Source organism: Parasteatoda tepidariorum, chromosome 9, assembly GCF_982258835.1.
Source record: "Parasteatoda tepidariorum strain Cologne lab strain chromosome 9, Ptep-v5.0, whole genome shotgun sequence".
NCBI classification, from domain to species: Eukaryota; Metazoa; Arthropoda; class Arachnida; order Araneae; family Theridiidae; genus Parasteatoda; species Parasteatoda tepidariorum.
Window position 1 is genome coordinate 61,256,333 of NC_141763.1, and position 12,095 is coordinate 61,268,427.

The 12,095-nt window shown below is 30.3% G+C and overlaps 1 protein-coding gene across 1 annotated transcript in view; it reads right to left on the bottom strand.

The window, feature by feature from the left end:
* Positions 1-12,095, bottom strand: part of LOC122269575 (uncharacterized) — a 34,208-nt gene that overhangs the window by 10,719 nt on the left and 11,394 nt on the right. Inside the window, exon 2 of the mRNA XM_087151984.1 lies at positions 7,071-7,377. Coding sequence (XP_087008110.1) covers positions 7,071-7,377 — 307 coding nt within the window. The remainder of the gene's footprint in view (positions 1-7,070; positions 7,378-12,095) is intronic.

A 12,095-nucleotide genomic window follows, 5' to 3' on the forward strand; every position in this document is an offset into this window, starting at 1 on the left:
CATTTCATAAAAGCATTTTAACTTCATCAGTTGATGCCTCAAATCTTATTTAAAAATGGATGTAAAATTTTCTAGACATATTGTTTTACAATTCTTTTGTTTTCAAGATCCAACGAGATTTCCAAGAATTACGTAGAAAACTAAACCAGAAAATTTGTTTTGAGGAACAAAACTTGCTCAGTTTCAAATTGATATGAGATTTATACCTATCCAGAAGAAGCAAAATATGGAATTTGATTGCATTTTTAATTAGCCATGGGTAGAAACATTTGCAATATACTTGTAAAATGTTGCTGCGGTCATCGTTTCATTTCATGAATAGCTTTTTCCAATGAAATATGCAGCAGGGACTGATTCTGTAATATCTCAACGAATTCTTCTGTAAGGAAAAACTACCAATGGAGGTACTTTTTCTTTCCTAGGTACTTTAGAATATAAATCCTTATAATTTTTAAACCCGCAGATTTTTCCCGTTTAAGGGCAGTATTCAACTCTTGTTTCATTCGCATTGTAAATACAATCACTTTATAATAGGATGCCAGGGCTACTTCCCTCCTAAAAATTCTTCTGAAGTTCTTAAAACCAGTATTTCGAATATTATTCTCTAAGGGAAGTTTTGCCTTTTGAAATTATCTTCGCATTGCACTAAGTTATCGGTGGATGTCACCTTAAAAAAACTTCACCCATTTTTCACCTAGATAATTGTCTTTAAATGGATTTTTCCTACCAGTTCCCGTTAGGACATTAAAGACGGCAATAAGATAATAATTTAGCTAATTATTGGCACAAAATCCTGCAAAGAAATTTTCCATTCCTGCTTTTATTATTATATTTAGTTGTTATATTTAGTTAATAAACATAATTTATTAAGGAGTCTAAGGTATGATGTAATAACTAATCACTACATTTATAAAGATAAATAATAAATTAATTATTATTATAATTCTTTAAATAAATTTAGCAATTAAATTTGCATATTTAAATGAAATTGTTATAGGAACTATTCATACAACATTTAACTGAATTTTAGGAGTCCTCTATGTCGCTGAACTACTAATTATCCATGTAAAATCATATTTCACACATACTATTCATTCACTGGGAAATCTATTCTCAGTGAAGGAACATGCCTGTTCCTTCACTGGTTAGAAGTTGTTTTTTTTTTTTTTTTTAACATAATTTTGATTTATAATATGACAAAAGGTACAAGAAAATTAAAATTTTTCTTTTATTTTCATTAACTTGAAAAAATCCCAGTAAAGGAACACTTGTTTATTCATTGGTTTTTCATCGTTCGGTAATCCAGTTAATAAACACCCCCTAATCTCAGTACTTGCTTATGTTATGATGCTTAAAATAAATAAAACATAACTTCAATGACCATATTTTGAATTCTTTTTATCACAATGAGAAGAAAAAGCATTATTATATGCAATTAATTGTAGTTTCAACGGATAACAACAAACACTGACCTTATAATTTTGTCAAAGAAACAAGGCGTTGAACACATACTAACAAATTCAAAACTTTTTCCAGCGAAGACTCAAAGACTAGGTAACTAAATGCATTGTTAGATGACTTCCTATTGTTAGGTAGTAAGCTACTGTTACCAATCAATCTAAATTGAAATGTTTAAAATCTTATTTCTAAGAAATATCTATGAAATGCTCCTTCATTTGTTGGTTTACCCTATATCATCCTAATCTTAAAAGAAATTTCCGGAAGTGTATCGCAGAACTATTTTACCAACTATTTAATTAAATTTTAACATTTTAAAATTCTTATTCTTTACCATTTTACGTTTATTATTTCTTCATTAATATACTAATAATTTTTTTGGAACTTTAATTTAGATTTTCTTTAATTTAGGTTTCCTTTTCAAATTATAGTCAAGTTTTTTTAAAAGAATTATTGTCTGCTAGCTAAGGATAAAACCTTGCTAAGAAATTAAAAACATTCAGCTGTTTAAAATTATTTAATGCAAAACAGCTGATTATTTACTTAGCATACTATTTTTTTTGAAAAAAGAATATAAATTATTGATTGTCTTTTTTTTTTTTGTTTCTTGTGACTTCAACTTAGATTATCTAAAATAGTGTTGATGTTTCATAAGTCACTACAAAGAGGATAAAGATACCGAACATAAAAAGCTGTGGAATACGTAGACAATTTTTTTAGTGTCTTAAAATATCTCAGTATCTTAAATGTCGTCCTACTATCTTAGTTGCGAAATTAAATTTTTAATTATCTGACCACGTGTGATTCACTAATTATATCATTATATCTTTTACTCTTTATGATACTAAGTAGATTTTTTTTTCTGATAATATACTAAACTATTTAGTTTAATTTTTAACTTTAGCATGATTTCCAAGATATTATTGTAGTATAATTTGTTATCAGGAAAATGCCTTATTCTGTTAAGCAGGAAATACTAAAAATTGAAATTTGTAAGGATTCCAAAGCTGTGCCAATTTTAGAGTCATCTGATTTTTAAAAAAAATGCTATAAAAAATACACAATTTTCGAACTTATTTTAATAAAAAAAATTTAAAAAAAAAACGTTGCAAGTAGGCTAACATACTTTTTACAGAAACTGTGAAAACTAATTTTTCCTATATTTCGTCAAAAGAGGATAAGAATGATATTGCTCCAAGGGACCTACTCAATAATTTCGCTATTTCCAGAATGAAATCTGTTTGATCGAAACTTATTATTCCTTGAAAATTAAAACGAGGGAAAAATTAACTTTTATTATTTATCTAAGCTTATTCCATTTGTTTAATGATAGCGGTATTAAGGTTAAGGATATGCGTCGGAAGCTCCGTTTATTATTATACTATAAGAGCATTAAATCATGTAGCTTGAATAATTTATTTTAAGTAAATTATTTAATAATTTTAAGCAAATAAGGGTGTAAAAATAAACTCGATCGAAATACTCCGAAAGTATACCCTGAAATATACGTAGAATAAACTTTGGAATCGATATATAAAAAATACCTTTTCAAACAACTTCGAGTAGGACGGAAACGCTAACTTGTTTAAAAAAGTTGTCCTTGTAACTATTTAATTTCGATTCCTGGTACTAGGGGACATTCCATTTTCACATTCGACTTTTGAAATTTCAATTGTAAACAGAATTTTTTTATGACCTTAAATTAAAATGTTAAGGCTTGCAGCAAAAAAAAATTTTTTTTTACTGCATTAATTTTTTTACAAAGTAGTGAATTATTATTTTTTCAATCTAAGAACCTGTGCCTATAAAATATGTAAAACTTATTTTAATATCGAGTGAAATAATTTAATATGTTGTGTAACTAAATGGATAATCCCAAGAAACTGAATCGAAAATATAAAAACTTCATTGATTTAAAAAAATAATAGATGATAATAAAAATAGACATGTTTTGAGCGTCCAATAATAAAAGTCACAAGTTATCCAAGCCTGACAAGTCTTGAGAATGGGCGATTACATTTGAAAACTCGAAACATGTCGACTTTTACTTCCCTCTTCATATGTTTTGAAGCCAGTTGAGTTTTTATCGTCAATTATACTGTTTTACATTTGGGTCTTGATCATTATTTTGATAAAGATTTTACACTAGTTAAAGTAAACATATGCATTTTAATATTTTATCAGGATTCATATGGTCTTTAAAAATGTAAGAACATCAATATTGTAAAAGTTATATTTAACTTAAAAAATAACATTTTGACACCAGATATTTTGAGTTAATGAAATTAAATATTTTATCTCTTAAGTTTTTGTGCCCCCATTTCAGTATCTTAAGGATCTTACGAGCTCTGTTTAAAAAAGAGATCGTCAGATATATATAAGAAAGCAAAAATAACCATAGTAGCAGTATTTGGTGGTAAATGTAGCTTATCGTAATTGAAGAATATGCTGTGCGACATTTTATGGTGAATTTGCGAACGTATAAGTTTCAGAATGTATCGAAACATGAGGATGCTATTTGCTAATCATCTTTATCCAAAGGAAACGATGTAACCTAAATATCTAGTAGAATGAAGCGATTTTTTAAGCAATGAATCCTACAATTTTCAACATATTATTTTAATATCTTATTTTTAAACATAACATATTTCAATCTTTTTAAAATGCCACTAAACATTCAGCAATTCCTTGAGTTATAGAAAAAAGAAATATCGTAAATTATAGAAAGCCTTGTGAATGTGCATTAGAATTATTATACAATCTACATTTTATTTTTCAAGCACTTTTTTTTTCTTCAAACTTTCTTGCCTAGAAGTCTCGATTAAAACTGTAAAAATGATTATCCCTAAAATTTTGTATATAGCTATAATAAGTTATGCTCATTTTATTTTAGTATAAAATCCTCGAATAAATATAGTAAAAACAGTGTAATCTAAATAATATCAGATAAAAAGTTCATGTATTTAAATTCTAAAAACTATCATAAATAATTTATAAATCGATTCAAATTTACTTTTCAAAGGAGATTAAAATAATATTTTTTTTGCTTTTTGGACAGAAATCCCCTAAAAAAATTGTTTATGGCCTGGAAACTTATTTTCTATTAACAATTTTCTATTAATAATGGATATTTTCTATTAACAATAAATTAAGCCCCTCCGAGCAATCACTGAACATTATTTCAATATTTTTACTATCAGAGTTTGGTTGCGTAGCAACCTAGTAAAATTAAGCACTCCTGTTTTGAATTAGTCAATGGGTTATCTTAAAATATTTATTTGCGCAGGCGACTTTCTTTGGCGGTTTTCTGGACTATCGCCAAATATATAAACCTTTATTGCGGCCCAATTTACCACCCAATTTTTTTAAAATTTTGTCTACCCCCACTAATTCAAGGGTCTAGATTCCAAATATGTAAAAAAAATTATATGTTTATTCAGAGAAAGTACGTTTTTGTGTCTGATTTCGTAACTTAATTAATAGTTAGCACTAATTAATTAACATATTTGAGGTTACCCCCAGGAACCATTAAGATTGACACTTAGTTCGTGAAAATCCGATCATTAGAACGAAAGTTATTCAGGGTGATTCGTTTTTTTTTTTGCGGACTGTACATAACATATTAAAAATCATTTTTGAAAGGCGTAAATTGATAGTTATTCAGATCTATTTCAGTTTTGTAATAGTCGATATTTCCACGATCAATGAATGTCCGACTTTTTTATCGGTGTATTGGTGATTTTCGTAAACTTTTGGAGGTTTGAAAAATTGACTTAAACAACGGGTTATAACTGTAACAATAAATAAATAAGTGAAAGTTGTGACACACCCATTAAACTCGAAGTTTTCCAGAATCTATGACTACTCTCTCAAAAATAAAACTTCAAACAAAACAAACAATTCAGCAATTATTGAGCTGTATTTCATTAATTTTGAGAATCCTTTCATAACAAAATCACGCGATTTGTGACAAAAATATTTCCGCATTTCGGAGCCTTATCGCTGTGTATTGTGAACTACACTATCGATAAGCCAAGAAGTTGGCCCTCGTAGCAGGAAGATCTCGGATTTGAATCCCGCTTCGAGTTTGTGTTCTTTCTGTTCTTGTGTTGTTTGGGCGACATAATATAATCCCCCTATATGTTGCCAACGATGAAGTGTTTATTAGAAAAAGTAAATACATTAATCACGGAAAATTTTTTTAGAAGAAAAATAAAATTACTGGATATTTCTTTGATTTTGACTCATTTCGTTTCCTTGTAGAAGTGACAATAGTTGTTTCGCCACTTCGACGAAATTTTTGCTCGCAGCATATACCAGAAGACAATTTCGTCGAAAACGAGGAAAGTTTCGTGAAATTTGCACATCCATTCTTTTATAGTATACTAGAATGGAAATGAAGATGGCCAGTCTTGTGCCATACCTATTTGCAATTGTTACCCAAAAGCAGGACAGGACGGCGAAATTCTTCAATTTTCGGAATAATTGTCTTAAATATTAAAATTTTATCAATAAATAGCTTTCCGTTGTAAATAATGATGCATAAGAGATTTAAGTCGTGGTGAAACAGAAGTACTGTGTGTTCGACTTTGTTTTTGTACAAAAAAACGTTATCAAAGGGTTGCATAAATGTTGTGACAAACATCTTCTGGAGATTAGAGCACACCATCAGGATTAAAACTGCATAGAAACTCATGCATGGAAATGTCATCATACCCTGCTAGGAACGTTTTCACTATTATGAACTTTTTCTTCATGTGGTTCTGAACAGGTCATGATAGTGGAAGCACATCTAGTCAAGTATGATTTTGTTTCCAGACATGGCTTTGATGGAATTTTAATTCTAATGACGTGCCCGAAATATTTATGCAACCCCCCTGTTTAACTTGTACATATCAACAAAAAATAGACTAAAAATGTCGTTTTAAAAGCAATTTATCTGTGAATTAAATCAATTGTAGAGGAATCATTTCAGAACAGTTTCAGATTTGGAATCCCTTCACCACAATCAAATATTTGTTCGCATGCAACAAAAAATTTGTTTCCCGGAAATATTTGCTTTTTGTTTTGCCAGGCAGAAGAACTGGCTCTTACAAAAATTTAAGGTGTTTTTGAGGTTTATTTGAGGCTGCTTTTAAGATATTAAGGTTGCTTTGAGATTTATTTGAAGTTGACTTCAAAAACAACTTTAAAAATCAATCTTCTTCAAAAGTTTGAAATCAAGGTGCATGAAGTTGTTTTATTCACAATTGATTTTGTTTTGAGGTTGGTAGAAATCTTCCTCAGTGCAATCAGCTTTGAGAGGTTATTTTTGCGGTGTATAAGTTATTTTTTTTTCTACACTTCAAGAAAATGAGTGTAAATATATTGTGTAAATAACCACATGATTTAAACTAAAAGTATTGGTCAGAATTATATCAGGTTGATTGTATTGGTGTAAATGAGGTTCATTGATGAGGTTACTTTTAGTGCAAAACATAACCTCATTTTCTGCCGCGGGTATGTTTTTTTTAAACCTGTTAACCATAAAACAACCTCAAAACTTATTTTTGTAAGGTGGTATTCAGCTAGTGTAATACATTAAATTTATTATTAGTTACCTGTATACTTACTCGCATTTGTAATCCTTAAATTCTTTGTTTGTGAAATCACCTTGAGATTTGGTTGTTTTTACGGAGATCTCCCTATAGCAGTCTTGAAATGGGAACGGGTGCAGCTGGTGGCATTGTACTAGAGGCCCGAAATCATCTTGCAGGCTCTCTAAGTCACTTGCAAGGCTCGGGAGATCGCTGCCTGTATCGCTGGTGTCATTACCGATACTGTAGAGATCGTCTCTAACACTGTTGATATCATCTTCAAAGCTGGTCTCAAAGGATGTATTACGATTATCGGATTTACTGTTGCTGCTTCCACTCGAGGCTAAGAAAGAAAAGAAAGAAGTATTCTACAAAACTTTATTAGCATAATATAGAAGCTAAGCTTTCCGAAAAATCAGTTCAACCTTGAATCATAAAATCACTATTGCCTCCATTGGAGGCTAATGAAAAAGATAAGAATCTCATGAAATTTTTTACAAAACTTTATTCGCATATTATAAATAACGACAGACAACTGGATTTTAGGGAAAACTATTGGAATTTCGATTGGCTTTAAAATTTTGTTCAGTGATAAAATGGCTAAAATTTTTTTTCTTTCAAACACCTCTATAAAAAGCGATTAAGATGCGAATACACATTTATCATTATACACATAGATGCAGTTGAAGTTTTTTTTAACCATTTTGCTATTCAATCGGCATTTTAATTGACGATAAATTCTATTTGGAGAAAAAATTAGAAAAAAATTGCTTGAAGCTATTAATAGAAGATTGAACCTTGTAACTTCATTAGGCAGAATTTGAAATTTTAATCATGAGCTATTTGGAAAAAGGTTCTTATTTTGATTGAGGATAAATTATATTGGCTGAAAAGGCCTATAAACTATATTTGAAAACAAAATCATGCTAAAGTTTACTAGTAGCGGTGTAGGGGTGAATGAATTTCGCATTGTCATAGGTACAAAGGTACCGTTGAAATTAAAGCTCTTAAGTGCATCGGAATGTGGTCAAAATTTGATTGACCATAAAATGACGATAAATTTTGCTACTAGAATTCAGGAAATGATTTAACTTTGTACGGTAATCAACCGTCAAATAAAAATATAAGCTCTCTAGATATTTTGAAAGTGGTTGGAATTTTGACTGAATAAAAATTTTTTTTTTTGCAAAAATCAACGATGAATCGAATTTTAAATGTCTGACTTTTTTGAAATTCAATGTCTCAGCAACTATTCTACCGATTTTGCTCAAATTTTGTATTTTATCACGTAAAATTATATTCTTTAAAATGATGCAAAAAAATTGTATACCTAACAATTCAGAACTTTTTCAACCTTTGTAAAATAAAATAATAAAAAATAACAATAAAAAAATAATAATAAATATTTGCTAAAATCACCTTTGCCAGATGGTTCATTAGAAACTCAAACATCCACAAAGACCTTAAAATCTCGACTCTCTCTCTCTCAGCATATTTACAAACTTGATGCACACATTTACGACAAAGCAATCAACTGCAATACAGCTAACTTCAACGAAATATTGAAAAGTTTAAAAAAGACAAAAACCTAAGACCTATAGCTGCACACTTCACCTCTGACGCCTCATACCAAAACTACCAACATAAAAAAAAAAAATCTCCAACTCTTACATCAATAGTTCGTAGCAATTGTTCAAAACATCAATAGATTGCAACCTCAACAGCCTCAACTACAATATCAGCCTTGAAATCCGAACATGCTACCTCATGTGGACAATAAATTCACAGCCATCTTCTGAATAACCTTAAAATCCGAGCCTGCTACCTCATGTTGACAAAAAATTCACAGCCATCTTTACTACAGCAAGTTGATTAGATTTCTTTTCACTTTTCTTTTCAGTTAAACAAGCAAGGTGCTTGCTCTACAATTATCAGTCACCCCAGAGAATTATGTTTTTTGTCTGTTTTTTCAGGTGTAAATGAAAATGATCAATGTATTGACAATAGATAAACCTCATTTATCATTTTTATCACAGAATTCAACCGATTTTTCTTCATTTCATGACTACTGTATTCAACATATTTTCAAAACTATTGTTTACCATGTTACCAGCTGCATAAATACTTGAAACTTTGAAAATAATCTTTTTTTTAATATAACAAATTCATGTCCGATGGCCCATTGACTTGAAAAAATATTCTATACATATGAAATTGACAGTGGGCGGGGGTACCCGACACTCCCCTAATTGATATAAGAAAGAAAAAACCCATTTAGTTTATAAAAAGGCAATTTTTCTTGGGTGGTAAATATATTTAACACTACCATGTATTACTTATCGACTTTTATTTTTCTTTATTTATAAAATAAATTTTATAAATGCAACAAACTTCAAAAAGAATGATGTATTTTATAACTTTTATACGTTTTTTTTAACTAACAAATGGTTACCAATTTTATTCAAACGCCCTTTAAGAAAGCTGAAGTTATTAACAAATAGAAACCTAAATTAAAAGGGGTAAAAAAGTGGTGGGAAGTATACTTCCCACGGCCTTCGAAAGGGTTAAATAAAGCCACATCGATTTTGTGACATAATGAAAGAAAATCAATATGAACCGAACATGAATATTAAAAAAGTCGGTATCCAAATATATTTTTACAAGGAGCAACTTACTTTTTGCTCATCATAGGAAAAGAAATCGAATAAGTAAAAAAAAAAAAGTGTCCTATTGAGATAAAGATTTATATATGACTTGAAATATGTAGTGTTGCTCACCATTTACCAAAACCTAAAGGATAGTAGAAGATACCTAAAAGTTAAGAAGTTTCCCACTAATTTCCTTTTGTACTATGTATTAATCAAGATATATCAAAAATATCACCGCATAATGGGGAATCATCCCCTTAAAAGTATGTTCGCTTGTACCATTTCATAAGATTTATAGTGGATGCATATTTTTTTTTAAATATATTTTTTGATTTACAATGATTTTGACCTCTACAGTATCTTTGTCATTCAGTTACAAAATCGGCCTTCTCAAAAACATACAATTTTCAATATAATCTTATTTGCCATAATGAGATAGGAATCAAAACTCGTTGGCTTATGGCTGTTTTCTGAAGCCTCTGTGGTTGCATGGAATGATGCCTTTTTTGATAATGATAGGATAATTTTCACAACTGTTGGCAGCAGTTACTCCTGACTGTTAAGTTCAGTCAATCTTAAGCCTTCTATTTTATTCTGAAAATGAAGCAAATCGTCAATATGAAGAAATACCACAGTTTTAAAAAGAAAAGCGTTTGTCGTCTAATTTATTAATATTTTGTCTTACTCCAATGTTTTATTTTATAACCGTCGTTGAACAGCCGACCCAATTTTGGTTTTACCACTACTAATGTTAAACCTTTATAATTTTGAACCCAATCCAGAAGACAAGGGAACTCTTGGATCAAGCAGTGGGAGAAATTTGCCTTCGTGAAGGACTTTCTGATGGATCTATCCTGCATTTGCGTTACATGGGGAGGAAAACCAAGAAAACCTCCCACGATTAGCCTGACAGCAAGAGGTCTCTAACTCGTGATCCGTCTACCACTGAGGATATTTCACGTCAGCACTGTGGTCGATGCAAGCCGGATGCGGAATTCGTATCGACTAACCATCGCCGGGATTCGAACCCGGTTCACCTTATTGGAAGGCGAACGCTCTATCCCCTGAGCCATCGCGGGTCTGACTCTTGGCCTCATAAAAAATGGCCAAAAATGGGAATAAGACATTTATTTCAATAGTTTTAATCTAAGTGGGAAAATATCGCCATATAGGCGATTTTTAGAAAAGTTTAATAACTTTTAATTTGTTCACTTTAATACCAATAAAATTTTTTACAGTCAGACAGCATATATAGTTTAAAACTATAGCTTTGCTTCAAGAGTAAGGCTATTAAATTTGACTTTTTTTATTTCATTTTCCTAGGTGAAAGAACTTCAAAAAAACATGTTTAAAGGTATTTGGACTGTGTGTACAAGAAGACAATGTTCAGGCGATTGGAGTAGATTATTACCCATTTGCAAAATGGATGTTGTTTTGGGTTTGATGGAGTGCGCACCGAATTTGGACGTCATCACACTTTTCAACTGTGTTCAAGAGTAATAGTAAACAGTGAGCATGCGTCGTCATTGCATACGTTGCTATGGCGACAGCTGCTGTTTGATAACTTTTTTAAAACTGTTTTATTCACTTTTAATTTCGTTATGCACTAAATTGGTGAGTTTATTTTTGAGATATGGGATCATAGTGATCCCATAAATACTTCTTGAGTTGTAAATAAAAGAGATTTTCATCATTTGAGCGATATTTTTGTTTTTACTGTTCCAATTAAGAATCAGAAATTCCATCCTACAGTTCAAACTAGATTGTTTACGATACTAATTCAGGTGAATATCACGAGTAAAGAGGGTCCCAAACAGATTGACACGGTCCCAAAGGTTAGAGTTGAAGCAAGAAAACAAATAAAAAACGAAGCCAAGGTCTAAACTTACCGAGGCTGAAAAAGCTAAAGCCCAAGAACGTAGACGGGAAAAAAAATTTGACAACAATAATTTTGCCAATGGATAACCTGTAATCGCCTTTCAGCGTTGAAAAAAAATTGTTTTTTTCACTAATTTTATTTCCTATTAATGTATTTTTGGAACGAATGTCTAATGAAGTTTTTAATCAGGTAAATTTTTAAATGCAGTTCGTTTCTTGCCATGTTCTCTCGATAATTTACCTATCAGACCTATTTGAATGTAAATAATGTTTATATTAATTTTATTACAAAATTTTAACCTGTAGACCGGCGATTGGGAAACACTGCTCTAGCTCGTATAAAGCATTCAAGTTAAGTCTTCTAACGTGAATTACAATTTGAAACATAAGTACTTTCTTTATTGGTTAAGTAAATAATGTTTTGCTTGGATTTTTTAAAACAGTTAGACCTCTATTTAACGAAGTCGCTAAATCCCGATAATAAGTTCGTTATATGGAAAATTCATTAAATAGAAAATCACCTTTTGAAATACTT